This window comes from Terrapene carolina, unplaced genomic scaffold (assembly GCF_002925995.2).
Source record: "Terrapene carolina triunguis isolate 2854851 unplaced genomic scaffold, T_m_triunguis-2.0 Scaffold42, whole genome shotgun sequence".
NCBI lineage: Eukaryota > Metazoa > Chordata > Testudines > Emydidae > Terrapene > Terrapene triunguis.
In genome coordinates this window covers 73,395,509-73,414,641 of record NW_020664393.1, presented here as the reverse complement: position 1 = coordinate 73,414,641, position 19,133 = coordinate 73,395,509, and the positions used below count along the sequence as shown (strand labels likewise).

The 19,133-nt window shown below is 43.7% G+C and overlaps 1 protein-coding gene across 1 annotated transcript; it reads left to right on the top strand.

Annotated features, from left to right (window-relative positions):
- Positions 1-2,112: 2,112 nt before the first annotated feature.
- On the top strand, positions 2,113-18,377 carry LOC112117187 (serotriflin-like). The gene is made up of 8 exons (XM_024215090.3): positions 2,113-2,139; positions 7,596-7,654; positions 10,025-10,147; positions 11,380-11,470; positions 12,713-12,858; positions 13,606-13,700; positions 15,885-15,973; positions 17,741-18,377. The coding sequence occupies exons 2-8, from the start codon at positions 7,598-7,600 to the stop codon at positions 17,866-17,868; spliced, it is 729 nt and encodes a 242-aa protein (XP_024070858.2). The 5' UTR covers positions 2,113-2,139; positions 7,596-7,597; the 3' UTR covers positions 17,869-18,377.
- The last annotated feature ends 756 nt before the right edge of the window (positions 18,378-19,133 follow it).

Sequence of the window (19,133 nt, the reverse complement as noted above, 5' to 3'; positions counted from 1 at the left end):
ACAGCAGGGGGGTCCGGCGAGGAGCCCAGGGCTGGGACGGGGGGCAGCCAAAATTTTTTTTGCTTGGGGCGGCAAAAAACCTAGAGCCGGCCCTGGCAGTGCCCGAAGGAAAATTGCCGGTCTCTTCAGAGACATAGCGCAGCTCAAGTGACTCAAGAATCACGAGCCTCTGCGCTCCCATTTCAGAGCATGAAAGGAAACGTGAGGCCTCTTAGATGAATGAACTTCAAAAGGTTCAGATAAGCACCCGAAAAGAAATATGCACATTGCTCATGCAAAGCGCATCTGAACTACTCAGAACTCTTAAAGAGGGTTTGAGCGGCAGAATTTTTGACATAGCCCCATAGACCTAGGTCTTCTCACAAAGCCTCCCTCACCTACATAGTACAGGCTCACTTCTTGCCTTGCGTTGTCTGATGGGAAGGAGGAGGAAAGGCCCAGTGACCTATTCCTCATAATACTCTAGCCTTTGTCTGACCCATGTCCTGTCCTAACCCTGTAGAAGATACTTAGTCTCCTTCCATTTACTTCTTCCATTTGCTTGGGGGGAGTGGGGAGGGGGCTTGCAGACTGGGCACTTTCTGGGGAGAATGTAACTGGCTCAGCCCCCTGCTCCATTCATCAGAATTCTAAAGGCTACTCCAGGCCTTGTTGCTGTTTCTTCTGGACCCTGAATGCCTCATAGGGCTGAGATGCCCTAAGGTGTTCTGCAATAATCAGTGATAGAGTAGAAAAGTTTTTCATGCTGTGGAAGGGAATTTAGAGTCCTGCTCCATGGGGAAAGGTGCAAACCAAACACACATGCACCTATGTGCTGGATATTTTCCAAACACAGCCCGTGATTCTCTTGCTATGTGTTTGTACAGCACCTAGCACAATGGGGCCCCAACCTCATCTCTGAAAGCTAGCATAATAAAGATGATATTTTAACATAGGAAACAATTCCACGAAAACTCTAAGTGGGCTCTAGCACAAAGTTTTCCTTAGCAAGGAGGCTATTGTGTTAGAGAGAGGTGAGCTGGCCCAGTAATTCCCCCCCCCCCTTAATATGTATTCGGTTATTTTACTAGGGTTGGAAGTGAGACTTACAAAGCAGTCATTGTCACTATAACCTTTCTTTCTTTTTTGTGAGAATCAGTGCTACATCTGCTCCCCTCCTCCCCCTTTAGCAGAAGTGCCTACAGGTCAGCTTTGCGGAACATTGGCAAGGAATTTTCACCTGCTCTGTGAAAGAACTGACCTTCCAAGACCTGGCACGTGTTAAGAGAGCCAATTTCTGTTTTTCTTTTTGTTTGTTTTTTAAAAGGCAAGAACAGCACAGGTGGACTAGCTTAATTTCAATCAGCTGGTTCCTGATTAAAGTTAGTTCTTTTTAAAGAATGCCGCACTATGCTGATATATGCCATCATGTGCCAGCAATGCCCCTCTGCCATGTACATTGGCCAAACTGGACAGTCTCTACGCAAAAGAATAAATGGACACAAATCAGACATCAAGAATTATAACATTCAAAAACCAGTCAGAGAGCACTTCAACCTCCCTGGACACTCAATAACAGAGTGGCAATTCTTCAACAAAAAAACTTCAAAAACAGACTCCAATAAGAAACTGCAGAACTGGAATTAATTTGCAAACTGGACACCATCAAATTAGGCCTGAATAAAGACTGGGAGTGGATGGGTCACTACAAGAAATAAAATAACAACAACCTAATTTCCCCATGCTAATTTGCCCCTACTGTTACTAACACTTTCTTGTTAACTGTTTGAAATGAGTCACCCTGATTACCACTACAAAAGTGATTTTTCATCCTGTTGATAATATCCCACTTTAATAGATTTCTCTCGACCCCCCACACCGGGGTCCATGCATCTGATAAAGTGGGTTTTAGCCCATGAAAGCTTATGCCCAAATAAATTTGTTAGTCTCTAAGGTGCCACAAGTACTCCTCGTTGTTTTTGCTGATACAGACTAACATGGCTACCACTCTGAAACCTATGCTGATATTGTAATTTTTTTAAAACCATGTGTTTATAAAACAGGAAGTAGGTGTGCTATATATACACACCTCTAGAGAGGAGATAACTTCAAACACTTACAGCCCTTCCAAAGATACAGAAAGACTCAGGCTGGAGAAAGGTAACAAATTATTTTTTTTACAGAAATTATATTGGAGAAAATACTTATTCAGCACTGTCTCACAATGGCTATTTTATTCAAAATCTAAATAGTACCAAAATGTCTTTACTTTTAATTGTATAATTTTAATGTACTAATCCCACAGGGAAACTATACTAATAAATAATATTGTCTGTCTATATTATTCTGATCTAAATTGCACTGGTGTAAATAAGAAATGACTCCCCTAAAATCAATTGAGTTAATCTGATTCCCACCATTGTAATTTAGATCCAAATGTGGCCCATCATCTCAAGGCATTTTCCATGCAAGGATCTTAAAGCACTTTGCACAGTGGGTATCTATTATCCCACTTTGCAAATGGTTAAACTCAGTCACTGAAAGACTGATTCTTCTCTCTCTTACATTGATTTTATGCTGTGTAATTTCCGTGGAATTACCCCCGATTTAAACCAGGGTATCTGAGCACAGGTTTTTCTTCTCTAGAGAGACTAAACAACTTGCCCAAGGTCTCATGCATACAGTATATTAGACTGTAAATTAAATATTTAAGTGAAAAACAGGTTAGTTGTATGTTCTTAGTGAATGGGGGAAAAAACCTAAAAGGCATAAATGTAAAACACATAAAAAATAGAAAATAATGTATTACAATGTAAACTGAATAAACAAACCCTACCAATGACTGTTAGTCACAAAATTATCAGAAAATTCCCAGCATTAAAAACAGGTCAGAAAAATTTCTCAGCTAGGAAAAAAAATAGTGTTGGGTTGTAAAAACGCAAATGTATGAATTTGTTTCTAACTTCATAGTTTAATAGATTTTTTATAATTAGGAATTTTTAATATATGATTACAATTTGCATAAAATGGCTACAATTTTCAAACCTGGGTACCTGATGTTAGAGTTCTAGAACTGGAATTTTCAAAAGCACTTAAGGCTCAGATCCTCCAAGGTGTTTAGGCACCTAACTCTATTGAAATTAATCCCATTTACCTGGTATAAAATTGTATTTGGGAGCACAAATATCTTTTTAAGAATCTACCTTCAGTGCCAGGTTTCAAAATGTTGGATAATATAGTTTGATCGGGACCTATTTATTAAAACAGGTGGGCTTGATTGTCAGATCTTATTGAGTGCAAATGTGTATTAGTATTTTAAGTTTGTGAAACAAACATTTAATTTAATTCTAATGCTAGAAATGTTTTGTATCCCTTGCCATACATTTATCTGGGGAATTTCAAGCACTATTCACTAATATGTTAGAATGAACTTTGTATCAAGCCTTGAATCATCACAAAAATTCAGCCTCCCTTGGTCTTCTTTTTAAAAGTGAAGATAATGTGTGTACTTAGAGGGAAATCCAGACAACACCTCTGCACCCAAAGATTTCCCTCCCTCTGCAGGACTCAGACTTCAGCCTGCATTATATGGCAGCTTTGCCACTAGCTTTATTTAGCATAGTCTCAAACCCCTGGTGTGGTTTTCTTATGTAACAAGGCGGGGGGGGGCCACATGGGCTATGCACATGTGAGGGGCATGGAGCCCTGTTTGGTGCTGTGTGGGCTCTGTGTAGCAAGATACATAGAATATGGAAGGATAGAGCATGCCAAGGCAGAGATTCTGACAGTGTGGATCCTCTGGTCCCTCCTCAGCACAACCAGGCTAAACTAGAGGTGTATGTGGTAAAGTAGCCTCCATAAGCATATCATTGGCTGGTAGGGAAGGGGACAACGTTTCCCCAGTGCCTAGACCCAGGCTACTCGGTGTGGGCGCTGGGCAGATAATGGAACATCTTCTCATTGCTACAAAACGTGACCATATCCTGCTTGCCTCACCCAAACGAACTGAGCCTTTGACTTCAGTGTAGCTACTTCTGCAAATGCAGCAAGCAGAGCTTGTCCTGTGAGCAGACTTTAATATTAGAAATGCACTTTAAACCAAAATCATTTAAAACCTTTGCCTCCCACTTGGTCTGGCATTTTCCGTGCTATGGGTAATGATATCACTCATGCCTGCAATGCAGGGAACTGTAACCATCATACTGATTGTACTATTGGTCACATCATGAAACTGTAGAATGGGAAACACAGAGTCCTGAGCAGCTGGACTTCAATCTTAGCAGGTAACAGGACTCTCCGTTCACGTTTAAAAGCTATTTATTGGTAATTCCTCTGCAGAAGTTGGAATCCTTTGTCACATCATAATCATTCACTGCAGCAATTATAGATTCCTAGCAGGTCAGATCAGAAGAGATCCTTATCATCTGTTCTGATCTCCTGTATATCACAGGCCATAGAATTTCACCCAGTTTCCCCTGCATTGCGTCCAATAGCTTGCGTTTGACTAAAGCAGATCTTATGTTTACTTATTGATTTTTATGTTGACTAGTAGCAATTTGTGATCATAGCAATCTGAGGGTGCTTTTCCCACTTGCACTGATGTAACTCCACTGAAGTCAATGGTTTCAACCTAGTTTAAGTGAAAATCAGGCCACAAATATACAGGAAATTTCAGGCTTTAAACAGGAAATGGCTGTCTGATGTATATCAGGATCACATAAATATCAGAGCCTCCTACTCTTGTTTCAAGGAATAGGAGAATACCAGTTGTCCACTCATTTAAAGTAGATCGTTGCGTAACCCATTTTTGCGGTGTAGTGTGTTAACTTGCTGCTAGCTCTTTGCCAGACTGCAGCAGAAGAACTCAGTTCACATCAGGGGGAAAAGTTACAGCTTTTCCTAATTCTTGCTTCTTACCTGTTATGAACAGGTGTAGTTAATTTATTCAGCTGATAAGAATTTACAACTCCATTTTCTACTTCTTTCTTATGTTTACACATTTAATAGGCATTAGAATTGTAGCGTCCAAGTCAAACAGGATTTCTCAGATCTCTGCCATATTCCTGCCCTACCTAGTTTCTGTGTTTATACAACAGGCTGAAACTAATATTTATTCTTATGTATAATATTGCTCTATGAGCTGAAATTTTCTCTCAATTGGCTTTGTCCAGTGGAAGTCACTTTATCACCCCAAGGGACAATAGTCTGTTTTCATAATCTGGGCACTGTGAGGGCAAGCACCATCTGCTATTTAACTCTCAACATCTGGAGCAATTTTAGCCCATGTATATGTTCTGGTATCACAGTGACCTTGCACTGAGTTATCTGTTTGAAATAACCTGGCCTTATGACCCAGTTTCAATCAAGAGTCCCAACAAATACATTGACCATCTAAAAAAACAATAGTGCAAAAATAAATTTAAATTAATAGAGATATCCTATCTCCTAGAATGGGAAGGGACCTTGAAAGGTCATCAAGTCCAGCCCCCTGCCTTCACTAGCAGGACCAAGTACTGATTTTGCCCCAGATCCTTAAGTGGCCCCTCTCAAGGATTGACCTCACAACCCTGGGTTTAGCAGGCCAATGCTCAAACCACTGAGCTATCCCTCCCCCCATTATGTATGTATGTATGTATGTATGTATTATACAAATACACAGAGGGAATCATCCATCCATCTGAAGGTGAATAGAGCTTTGTTAAATCCTGCAAAAACACTTCTGTGAATATTCACTCCAATTCTGGTCACAACAGAAAACAAAAAACTAACAAGCACACGGACACATGCACATTTGGTTTTAGCACCGAAGTTATCAACCCCCAACCGGAAAAGTCTGAACGGCTGCTCTGCCGGAGCCATGGAGAAACCTGGCATCTCCAAGGAGTCAGCTGGTATGAAAAACCAGATTAATGAGGCTATGTTTCCTAACTTGGTAACCTCTACTACTCATGGCACCTGCATTCAGGGTATCCCTACTCAGTATGAGGAATATATTTTTAATGTGTGAATGTAGCAGGGCTGATCAAATCTAGGAGATGATGGGATATTAAGAGCTTGATTTTCCTCACACAAGTTTTACTTTTGCATATCTTCACTGACTTCAGTAACATTAGAGTGAGAGCAGAATCAGGCTCACAGAGTCTAGACATAGGAAAAAAAGATTCAGTAGGAGTCATCCAGCCAGTCTCCCTGTCAGTGCAGGCTAATTAAGGGATCAGGGAAAATATCTAGTAATGGGGAGACAAGAAGTGTAGAGACCTGATCTGCTTGCCTGCTTTCTGATATGACACCTTCCTCCCCAACACATGACTAGAGCTATGTGAGAATTTTTCGTGAAAAAAATCATTGACAGAAAATGCAGTTTTCACAAAATCAACATTTTCTGCAGGAAAATATCAGTTGTGCCATCATTTTTTTTTTCAGTCAGGAAAATCAAAGAAGCATTTTGTTTTGAGTCAGGTTGACCCCAATCAAAATATTTTGCTTCGTCAAATTGAATCAAATTGTTTCGTTTCAGGTAAATTCAACATTAATCTATGTCCATTTAAGATGCTGCACTGCCTCATGGTGGTTATAGTTTGGGTGCCTCACGCACCCATTCTCTTCTGTTGGTTGGGCTCCCTGGCTGGACTACATCTCCCATCATGTATCCCAGTCTCCCCTCTGAACTACGATGGTGCATCATGGGAGGTGTAGTCCAGCCAGGGAGCCCAGTCCATAGAGGAGAATCTGGATGAAACACCCTGGAACTAAAACTTCCATGAGGCATTGCAAAAGCTCAGGTGGACTCAGTTCAATGTTGAAATGAACTAAAATGAAATGTTTCAACATTTCTGATTTTTTTTAACTTTCTGTTCAATAAGAAATGTTGATATTCTAACTTTTCTACCCAATTCGGGGGGGGGGGAGGATTCAAAATATCAGAACTTCCCATAGAGCAGAAATTCTGGGGGGGAGGAGGGGGAGTTTGACCAGCTCTACACCTCACCCACCTCCCTGCTTCTGATTTCTGACTTCAGAGTTAGGGAAGGCAAGTCAGCCATGATGGCGTAGGGCCAAACTGGGAAACAGTGGGGAGTTTGAGCAATCAGCAGTAAGGAAGCAATACAGAAAAAAGGCAACTAGCAGAGCAGGAGAAGGGAGTGGAAGAACATTAACAAGGAATGGAGTGCTATGTGTAAATTGGTAGAGGACTGGGTCACCTGTGGGAGTTGATATGGGAGAGGAAGGGCAAGGAACTGAGGACTATTATATCCATCTAAGTGCAGCATGCGTTAAAACAGCCCCTCTCTCCTGCACACAGCTGTTCAACGCTATGTTCTTTGAGGAGAGCAGTGGTGAGATCCTGATCTACTGCATCACTGAACAAAGGCTCCTTTAATAAAGTGAGGAGAAGACAGGCAGGAAACTGCTGCACATTCAAGTTATTTCAAATAAGAGAAATGGAGACAAAACAAGATTTTTCTCTTTAAAATGTTAGAACCCAAGTTGCCTTCATCCCTAATCACCCCGTCTTGCTCCAGAAATATATTCCACTAACAAAAATGCTGCTTCAGAAAAATGCTGCTCTTTGACAGCAAAGAGACTAAATGACAGGGTGTTTATTTTTTCCCCAGAGATGGGTCTGCTAACTGTGATCGTATGCCTTGCTGCACTGCACCAAGCTGTTGGACAGGTATGAACCTTCATTTCTATGCAGAGGAATAGAAACAGGCTGAGTTTTGTACTAAACCACCTCCAAAATAGTTAGTTGCCTGGAGTTCCATAAGTACAGATGGTATTTGACCACCAGTACCCATTACTTCAGCATGTACTCTAAGCATCTCCACATTTTTCCCTTCAAAGAATCCACTCTTATTTATTTAAATACTTTCCACAGCTAAGGTCTGCTTCTCCTCTCACATTAGTCTTATACTGGTGTAATTCCACTGAGTTCAATGGAATTATATCTAATTTAAACTGGTGCAAGCAAGAGGAGAATCAAACTTTGTCAGTATGGAAATGCTGGTGCTGTAGTGCTTTCACCAGGGACCACTATTTTCTGGAACTCCTTCCTAGCACTTTGCCATCCTAATGGAAACAAGCAGGAAAGCAGGTAGTTTACTGCTGGCTGCTTCTGAAGGCACTGCTTGTTCACAGAGGACAGACACTTCATAGCTATTCACATACAGAGCACCTTCATTTATCTGAATCTCAGCTATTCAAAACTCCCTGTTGTCCATGTCCCCTGACACGTCCTCTGACACCTATTAATAACAGTGGAAATTCCCACAATGATCTGAAACATCATTTGCATGCATTCAGCATCCTCCTGATACCAGGGCCGGCTCCAGGCACCAGGCAACCAAGCACATGCTTGGGGTGGCACCTGGTAAGGGGCGGCGGGGGGAGCGCGGCACGGCGCGGCATTCTGCGGGGGGGCGGCGCGGGGCGCGGCGCTGGGGGGGTGTTCCGGCGGCACGGGGCGCGGCGCTGGGGGGGTGTTCCGGCGGCGCTCGGCGGGGGGTGCGGGCTCCGGCGGCATGGCACTCGGCGGGGGGGCGGCGCAGGGCGGCGCTTGGCGGGGGGTGGCGCTTTTTTTTGCTGCTTGGGGCAGCAAAAAAGTTAGAGCCGGCCCTGCCTGATACTCAACTCCAATTCTATTTTGTTCAATAAAACTGCTTTCTAATCACAGATTAAACTAAAATGCAGGCCACAATGGGCTCCATAACAAACTGGGTTCCTTCATTGCTCTTTTGTTAACTGCACTGTCCCCTCAGGAATAGAATACTTTTTTTTGCCCCTTTTAAAACGTTTTTCTTTCTTTGAAACTGATGTAGACAGTTGCACACAGGATCTCCATTGACATCAGCATTACAGAGCAAATCTCTGATTGCTCTGATCTCAATGCTGTATACTAAATACTATACAGTAGAGATTAGAATTAAGGGTCCCATTTTGGGACATTTCAATTCAAAAACGTGTAACGTTCCAGTTTTCCAACATCTTTTAAAATTATATTTCTGATCCTTCTCCCTATTAGTTGTGAGCCATACACTTCTCTTCACTGTGATACTGACAACAAACCTTTCCCTGGCAGGACATGAGTTGGTTTCACTCTAAAGCCATTTAACTTAAATGCCAGGAATCCATTGAGTGCTGATCCAGATGTGAGCTTTTCCAAAGTAGGGAAGTGTTTGGGCCCCAGCATCTTGTTCAGCCCAGTCTAGAGACCGAGGCTAGTTGCAAAGTTTGATATTGGATCCACATCTGTGCTTTCCAAACATTCAGGGATGTTTGGATCCGGGGATGCGTTTCAGGCCCATCTATGCATTCCCAAAGCCAGCTCTGGGATTGAGAGGGTCAATTAAGGAGAAAAGGGAATTCACCAGCAGGTGAAAACAAAATGGGTCACCACTGACTGGTGAAGTAGAAGGGGAGGGATCAGCAAGATAGGGACCACTGAAAATAACATGCTAAGGGAATGTGAGGGAAGGTGCTAACTAGTGGGAGTGGCAGACAGAGGTGACTAGATGGATGGTATAGAAGGTATCAGTGGAAAGGAACAGTGTAAAGCAGCCGGGGAGCAGGGAGTTGATGAACTGGTTGAATGGAAGGGAAAGCCAGAAAAGCCAGGGAAGCAGGAGGTAGAAGGAGCCAAATATGTGGGTATTAGGATGGACAGTGGGAGGGGGCAGAGTCAGAAGAGATTGACTGGGGCACCAAGAGACAGATAGGGAGTTTGGGAATCTACTGACTGGGGAAGCAGAAGGGAAGGCACTAAATGGAGGAGTGGGGGGCTGAATGCTGAGAGATGGGTTTTCTGCTACTCATTAAAAAGACAGAAGAAGGAGAGCCATTTACTGACAGTGCTCCATAACCCCAGGGGATGCTTCCAACACCAATGAGAGCCAGTTAAACAGATCCTAAGAACATTATGAGTACAGTATAATCATCAAACAGTAGTTGTTAAAATAGTCAACTGGGATTATAGGTTAATGCATTGAGTGTGGTGGGAGTTGGCAAACAAAAATGAGAAAACTTTTCCTGTGATTTTTCACTTTAGAAGCCAGCTCTGGGTTTTTCTGCTTTGTCTCGTTTCAATGTGGATAGCCAAAAGGTGATCGTCGACAAGCATAATGACCTTCGGCGAGCAGTGAATCCCACTGCCAGAAACATGCTGAAGATGGTAAGCTACATGGCATTGCTGTTCCTACAGCTCTGAAATGTTTCTCATTGTCACAGAGTGGCAAACTTGGCCCTCAGAATCCTTTCCATGATAAGGTGCAGTTTTCCCGCTAAGCTAGGGGAGTGTAAAAGAATGGGAGAGAAGCATGTCCTTGTGGTTGGCCATTGGCCTAGGCACTGGTAGGCCAGAATCTACTCCTGTAATTGACTTGCAGCAGAGCAGAGGAATTTTTTCAAAACCACTGAAGTGACTTAGGAGCCCACGTGCTATTGAAAACCCTACCCTTCACCTCTGTGCCTCAGTTTTCCCATCTACAGAACTGAATTAATAATATTCACCTACCTCCCAGGGTCACTGGTAGGGTGACCGGATGTTCCGTTTTTAAAGGGACACTCCCGGGTTTTGGGACTTTTTCTTATATAGGTGCCTATTACTCCCCACCCCCATCCCATTTTTTCACAGTTGCTATCTGGTAATCCTAGTCACCAGGAATCTTACATCAATAATATTTCTCTATTGTGTTGAGATTTTTGAATGGAAGGAGCTCTAGGAGACAAATTCCAGTTCTTGTGCAGGAATCTAGTACATGGGCTCTGCACCACTTATGTCAAAATAAGGCCTGAGTGGTGCCTAGGCCTGGAATAGCAGATGCTGTCCCTCCAGGCCCCCTTTGCAGGGATTGCCAGCTCCTGGATCTTTGTCTGCTGGAACTGTGCAAAAAAGGCTTGCCTCAACCTATTTCTAATGTACAATACAGGTTTCATGTCCTTTATGACTGCCAAACCATTATTAAAGCAGGTTGGAAACTAGTTTACAGACCTTTCCATTGGACTTGGACATTGCTACCATCACAAACCACGGCACTTTTCAGGGCTAGGCTCTAAACTATAGAGATTTTGGTTTATTCATTCATGGTGACAAGAGGGTCACCTCTTAGGTTGTGGGGCTGAGGAGTTTTCCTCTAAGGGAACAATCCACTTCAAATAGACATTATAACATTCAGGATCCCCTGAAGTGGAACAATCCACTTCAAATCTTCAGGACATTATAACATTCGGGATCCCCAGCTAATATAAACCAGCCTAGATGCAATGACTTCCATGGGGCTATTTGGACTGACACCCCCTGAGTAACCAGGCCATAATCTCCAGATCTGTATTTAGTTCTACATTCACTATTGCGGATTGGTTTTACCAAAAGGTAAATATGATATTTCTCCTTGTTTCCTTAAGGTATGGAATCTTGACGCTGCGAACAATGCTCAGAGATGGGCAGATCAGTGTAAAATGTCCATCAGTCCTCGCAACGAGAGAGTCGTTAATGGTAAGTGAAGAGTAATTATAAATTATGAGTGATTGAAATAACCATCTGGAGACTTACAGGTACAACCATATTACTGCAAAACTGTTATTTTAGCAGAGCAGGAGCACTGATATGGGACAGGTTGAGATTTCACTTCCAGATCCATATAGTTAGAGGTCTATAATGCAATAAAGGAAAAAATCTACTTGTGTTGAAACTTGACACACACAATCTCAGCCAGAGAGTGAATGTTTTCTTCACCATGGAAAAAATTGCTTCAAACTTCTTTTTCTTCCCATTTGCCCCCACCAAAATCCATAGGGGAGAGGAATCCATTAATTCTGTATGCTGTGTCTTGACTGCTGAGACATGAAGCTCTTTGGGGAAGGGACTGTCTCCTACTAGGTCATTAGAGTGCCCAACACAATTAAACCCTAATCTCTGTCAGGGCCTTTAAATGCCATTATAATATAAATAATTAGTAAAGTGGGACTTAGAGTGATGCACAAGTTTTGAGTGAGTCTTCTGCACAGGGATGAATTTTACAAACAAAGAAGTTTGCACAGGTGGTATGTACACCATAATCAGTTATTGAAGGGGGGAGACTATTTTAATCTAATATTTAATGGTAGCCTGTTAATCCAAGAACAGGTGGTATCTTTTAACTAGAAATCAGTGTTATTTTTAATCTGCCCTTCTCATCTAGTATTTTAATGAGGTGCTTCTAGTTTAAACAGTCTGCAAATGAATATCTCTGGACATACAGGGCCTGCTCCAAAGCCTATGGAAGTTAATGGGACTCGTTCTATTGTCTTCATTGGGGTTGGATCAGTTCAATAATTCCCTTCTTAGAGGTACTGGCTTATAGGTACTGCTTTGTTCAGACTGGAAATAAGGTGTACATTTTCAACAGTGAGGTTAATTAACCATTGGGACAATTTACCAAGATTGTGGTGGATTTTCCATCTCTGGAAATTTTTAATCAAGACGAAATTTTTTTTTTTTTTTCTAAAAGATCTGTTCTAATTCAAACAGGAATTACTGAGGGGAAGTTTTATGGCCTGTGCTATACAGGAGGTCAGACTGGCTGATCACAATGGTCCTTCTGGCCTTGGAATCGATGAATCTCTGATTAGACACAATGCCCAGGGTGGAATTATGGTGGTTAACCTAACTGTAGGGTGCAACTCACATTTCTGCTATTCCTACAGTCTCTCTCCTTGTCCTCACACTGTCTTGAAACTGCCTCATTTCTATTTTCAGGTGTCTTCTGTGGTGAAAATATTTTACAGGCAACTTATCCCCAGTCTTGGTCTGATGCAATCCAAACCTGGTATAATCAAGTGGCTAATTTCAAATATGGTACTGGAGCAGTCAAAGACAATGCCCCTATTGGTAGCTACACTCAGGTATGGAGATGAATGACAAATTTCCAACAAATGAAATATTGTTTTAGGAAGAAAAGTGATCCCAGTCTGGAAATAAAATCTATTTATGTGAGCACCCATGCATCCCCATCAAAGTCAATGGAACTGAGTCTGTGGAATTAAGGAAAGTTAGGAGTCTGTACCTCTAGAAACTTATTACTATTATCTGTCATTCCCTGCCTGATCCAAAGTCCACTGAACTAATTCAGAGTCTTTCCATTTACTTCAAAGGGCATTGGATCAGGTCTTTAATAAGATATATTCCAGCAGAAAATTATGATATTTTGATATTTTTCTTCTTCCCAACATGGGACCAAATGTCAAAGTATCTTAAATTACTAATAATATACTAAATTGTGGAATGACAATTTCTGAAAAATGTTGATTTGGAAATGTCAAAGCAACACATTTCAAAGCGTTGATTAGAAACAAAACATTTCTTTTCTTGTCTGAAAAATCATATAGGTGCTCTACAAAAGATGGTTGGTCACATGTTTCAGTCTCCTCCTTCTCCCAACTGCTAAATTGCATTTTTCAAAAAGCTAAATATACAGAAATATTTCCTTGATATTACTTTTCCATGTAAGCAATTGCCACAGTTCCCACAGGGCTGTTATGGGTTCATGAACTGAAGAGCTGCTTTTCCGTGAGCTCATGAAGGGGCTCTCAAATAATCCATGATTGAAACGAAGCCTTGCTGATTGAATGTACTTATTTTCATGCCTGCAGGTGGTTTGGTATCATTCTTACCAGATTGGATGTGCAGTTGCCTACTGTCCTCAGAATAAGTGGCAGTACTTTTATGTTTGCCAGTACTGTCCCGCGTACGTACCAATATATATTTCCTTTAAGTTGAAACGCTTTGTAAGATGTTTTGAAACCTTCTAGGTAGGGCTGTCAATTAACTGCCGTTAACGCGTGCGATTAATGCACAGCACAATTAACGTGTTAATTTTTTTAATGCGCGTTAATCGCAAACCCTCTGGGCAGGAGGGCAGCATGAGCTGCTCCGAAGAACCTGTCTGGTCAGGCGCAATAACGCAAGGTGCCACCAGAGGGTGGGAGGAGAAGAGGCTACAGAAAGTAATGTAGGTCTCTTCCCAGCGTTTTTAAACTAAAAACAGGACGTCCAGGGGCTCGCCAGAGCCGCCCTCCTCCCCCTTGCAGGGCTCGCCCGAGCCACCCTCCCCTTGCCTCCCGGGGCTGGGGCTAACTCCCCCCCCACCCTGTGCCACCCACATCTGGGGCTGAACTCCATGCTGTCTGCAGCTGGGGCTGCCCCCCTCGAGCTCCGCACTGCCTATAGTGGGGTCTCCCCCTCCCATTCCTGTGCCACCCACATTTGGGGCTGCCCCTCTCGAGCTCTGCACTGCCCATGGCAGGGTCTCCCCCTCCCAGCCCTGTGCTGCCCACAGCTGGGGCTGACCCCTCCCCTCCATGCCGCCCAGGGCTGGGACTGACCCCCATTCTGAGCTCAGGGGCTGACCCCCACCCCAAGCTCTGTGCTGCCCGCAGCTCAGGCAGAACCCTCCCCCCAGCTCTGCACTGCCCATGGCTGGGGCTCAATCCCCCCTCCACCCGGCTGAGGCTAATCCCACCCTCGAGCTCTGTGCCTCCCCCGGCTGAGGCGGATTCCCCCTTCCCCATCTCTGCGCTGCCCAGGGGTCAGTTCTGAAACCAGCACTGCCTGCCAGCAGCAAATTTCTCTGCTTTCCCGCTGGCAGGCAGTGATGCCTTCAGATGACCCCCCGGCACTGCCTCCTCTCTCTGCTCTGCCTTGCCGCCGGGACAAATGCCCAGTTTTGGTGAAGAAGTAAGGATGGCTGGGACAGAGCTGAAAAAGGGACCTGTGCTGGCCAAAACGGGATGTATTGTCACCCTAGCCAGCCCAGGCCCTATTGTTCCCGGCCAGCCCCTCACTCCCGGGACCAACCCCCCTGCATCATGCCCCATTGCCAGGGGCGGCTCTATGTATTTTGCCGCCCCAAGCACGGCAGTGAGGCAGCCTTCGGTGGCATGCCTGCGGGAGGTCCGCTGGTAACGCGGATTTGGCGGCATGCCTGCAGGAGGTCTGCCGGTCCCGCGCCTTCGGTGTACCCGCCGCCGAATTGCTGCCGAAGCTGTGGGACCGGAGGACCTCCCACAGGCATGCCGCCGAAGGCAGCCTGACTGCCGCCCTCACGGCGACTGGCAGGCCGCCCCCCGCGGCTTGCCACCCCAGGCATGCGCTTGGTGCGCTGGTGCCTGGAGCCGCCCCTGCCCATTGGCCCTAGCCGGCCGCTCGCTCTGGGAGCACCCCATAGAGAACGTGGGCCTGGCAAGCTCAGCCTCCCTGCACCAGCCTCTCCTCCCCTGTAGTATGATGAGTCCCTGAGGTAAAATCCACCCTCCCTTGCAAGCAAGGGCTCACTCAGCTGAAGGGAGCCCACCTAGCTCAGTAAAAGGAGGTGAGCCCAGTACCAGAAACCACCCTTCCAGAAGCAGCAGCAAGACACCTCCCTCCCCCTCCTCCTGCACAAGTTATTGCTTGCTCCTCCCCGTTGTCACCCCCTGTCCTCCCAGACCCTCCTCCTGCACAAGTTATTGCTTACTTCCCCCTGCTTTTGATTTAGTTGTAAATGAATATTCAGAGGGAGAAGGGGGTATTTTAGTATTTGTACACCTCTAATACTGACCTACCTCAAAGGGGTGCTGTAAGGGTTATTTCATTCCTGCCCACAACATATTTGGAGGTCTTTGAATGGAAGGTGCAGAGGATTAATTGTGTTACTGTATATTCTATACAAAGACCAAATTATTATATTGAATTATAAAATATTATAACCACAGAAATGTGTCTCTCTCTCCTTTCAAATAGAACATCCTATAGCCAAAGCATAATTTGAACTAAAACAGGATTGTTTAGGAGCAGGTTTCACACACAATCTATGGAATTAGTTCTAAATTATACAGTATGTTAACTTTATTTTAAAGGGATATATTATGTTTGGGTTGCTTTTTAATTTCAGAGGAAATAATGCAGCAAACTTATCTAAACCGTACAAACAGGGACCAGCGTGTGGCGATTGCCCTAATGCCTGCGACCGAGGACTCTGCAGTAAGTTAATGGTTTTTTGTTCTTTCCAAATCTTCCCTGAAGAAATAAATACAAATGCTAGATTACCTTGGATAATAATGAAGGTTAAGATTTTGTCACAGTTATTTTTAATAAACGACACAGACAGGTCACAGGCAACAAACAAAAATCACGGGAGCCCGTGACCTGTCTGTGACTGTACTAAAAATAACCTGGGGGCAGAGCTAGGTAGGAGGGAAGAATGACAGCTGGAGTCCCATGGGGGAGACTGACAGGCCAAGCCCCGCAACCATAGGGGGGACAGCCCTGGCCCCAGTGGCCGCAGCCTCCTGAGCTGGTCGCAGCTGCGGGGCAAGGGCACACAGTCCCAGCTCCAACCACAGGCACACAGCTCCAGCTGCAGCTATGGGGGGGGAGAGAGTCGCACGGCCCTGGGAAGCCACGAGAGGGGGGGCATGGCCCAGGCTGCAGCCCCCACCGCAAACCGTACAGTAAAACCCTCTGGCATCTCTCAAACTATATAAGTAGCTATTTTGGACAATATTTAATAAATAAGAGTCCCTTTAAAACAGCCATGGGTAAAGTAAATCCCATCAGCTCTGTCCTAGCGCTAGACATACATCAGTGGGCTATGTAATCTAGGTAGTGCTAGCAGTGCCCTCTGTTGGAGACCTCAGTACTCTATATTAAGTATTCAATCTAAAGTTTTTCAGCCCTGTACACTTAGGGACACACAAACCCAATACACACACAAGCTGGTGGGTTACACATATGCATAGAGCTCTGCATATGCATTGGAGCTTTGCAGGCCGCAATTAAGTGTGAACAAAAGTGTGTATATGGTTAAGTGTGCAAATAGTTTCACCTTCCACTTTGCATTCACCCCCCTCCCACTCCAGTCTCTGAAACTGAGAAAAATAATAATTCTCTACTTCACTGTACTTTGTTGTGGAGCTTAATCTATTAAAGTTTAAAGAACACTGAGATCTTCAGAGGAAAGGTGCTTATTATTATACCAACAACAATTTGTGTTCAGAACAATAAATGCCTAACAAAAATGAAAATAAACCATCCTATTCTTGGTACAACATTACAGTTCAGTCCTTTTGTATCTCCACTAACTTCAGTTGATTTGTACCATGGTTGATTTTGGCTTGTTACACTGTATGATATGGCTGATCTTCTGTTTCAAAGTGATATTCAGTAAATGCCAGTGACTAATACCTACCCTGGCCTAAGCACAACTTTGATTCTACTTTCACTTACATCAGTGTAACTCCACTGAAGCTAGTTTAATGGAGCTCAGAATGAGGCCCACCAGGTTATTGCGGGTACAAAAACAGAGAGGCAAACAAGACTACATAAGTTTATGAAGACAATGGATTGAAAAATACATTTTGAAAGGGAAACAATTAACTGATCAGGGCCGGCATTAAGCTGATTCCCCCGATTCCCCTAAGAGGGCCCTGTGCCTAAAAATTAATCTTTACATTTTTTTTACATACCCAGCAGCGGGGGGAAGGAGGGTCCGCTCCGGGGCTTCGGGGGCATTTCGGCAGCTGGGGGGGAGGTCCACTCCGGGTCTTCAGCGGCATTTCGGCAGCGGGGGGTCCTTTGGTGCCGTGGAAGACCTGGAGCGGACCCCCCGCCGCCGAAGTGCTGCCGAAACCCCGGACCACCGCCGGGTATTCGAATCAGGCCCCGCCATTCATAGAGCCGGCCCTGTGACTGATTTAGGACTGACTTATCCCTTTATCATCTAACTGTTTACCATTTGGTTTATTTCAGCCAACCCTTGCACGTATCTGGATAAATACACAAACTGTGCCACCTTAAAAGAGCTCTTTGGCTGTAGTCATTCTATGGTGAAGGAAGATTGTCTAGCTTCCTGCAAATGCACCACTGAAATAAAATAATATCCTGCTATCCATCACTTTCTCTTCCTTGAGATTGTTTTATTTGATAGAGAAAAGAACCCAGGATAAAACAAAAACAAAACCATTCCCAATATTTTCATAACCGCTTGAATACTGGATAAAACAATGATTAAGTTGTGCTCTGCATTATGTGTTAGATGTCCTGAATATTGTTCTGTAATTGAAACTATTTCCATAATTACTTTAGATTATTCAAAAATCTTATTTTAGCTATCAATGGGCATAGGTCTATTCCAGGAGTGGGTGGGTGAGGTTCTGTGGCCTGCAATGTGCATGATGATGGGTCCCTTCTCGTCTTAAAATCTATATGAGTCTACTTCAAAGCATGGAACTCCCGCTGAATTTTATTCTTAAACAGGAAATAGAGTCATAATCTACTTGACTATTTTTTTGTATTGCACATTAAATTTCAGTTGATTTGCCGCTGACTTTTTCTGTGATTATAAAATGAATGTAATCCTGCTAAATAAAAGCATTGTTTAACTCCATCATTGCAAAGTAATTCTTGCCTGTAATTCTTTGCCACTGTGTATGTAATATTCCACAAAGAATTTAAGCCAAAGAATGCTTTCAATTAAGCTTTACTTATTCAAATTACCTCTCCTTCATAACAGCAACTGATTCACCGAAAATATTATGTGAAGTCATTGAAAAAGTAGCAAACAGGACAAATACATGTATTACTCGTATACATTTAATTATAATAATGATCAGACATCAATGTTTCATGTTCTTCATGCACCTCCTAACTATATTGTAGTTGATCATTAGATGGGGATAGTGTTACACCTGAGCAATGGTTACAAACCTACACATGGGTATTAAACACATTGTATTAAAGTATGAAGTATTCCAAAATTTTTATATCTGGTATCATTGAGGGTCTGATGCCTGATACGCAGGGTGTGTTGCAGTGCAGTGCTTTGTATTTTGATGAGAGAGTAGTGTACAGTAAAATGAGGGAGGTTTATTTAGATTCTGCTGTGATTGGCTCCTTCCAACTGGAAATTTTCCCCATATCTCACGTTCTTCGCATGCTATGGGAGCTGCATGGGGATGTAGGGTGACCAGACAGCAAGTGTGAAAAATCGGGATGGGGGTAGGGGGGGTAATAGGAGCCTATATAAGAAAAAGACCCAAAAATCTGGACTGTCCCTATAAAATCAGGACATCTGGTCACCCTATGGGGATGAGTTCTGAAAAGGGGGCACAGAGGAGAGAAATTAAGTTATTTCACCCTCCTT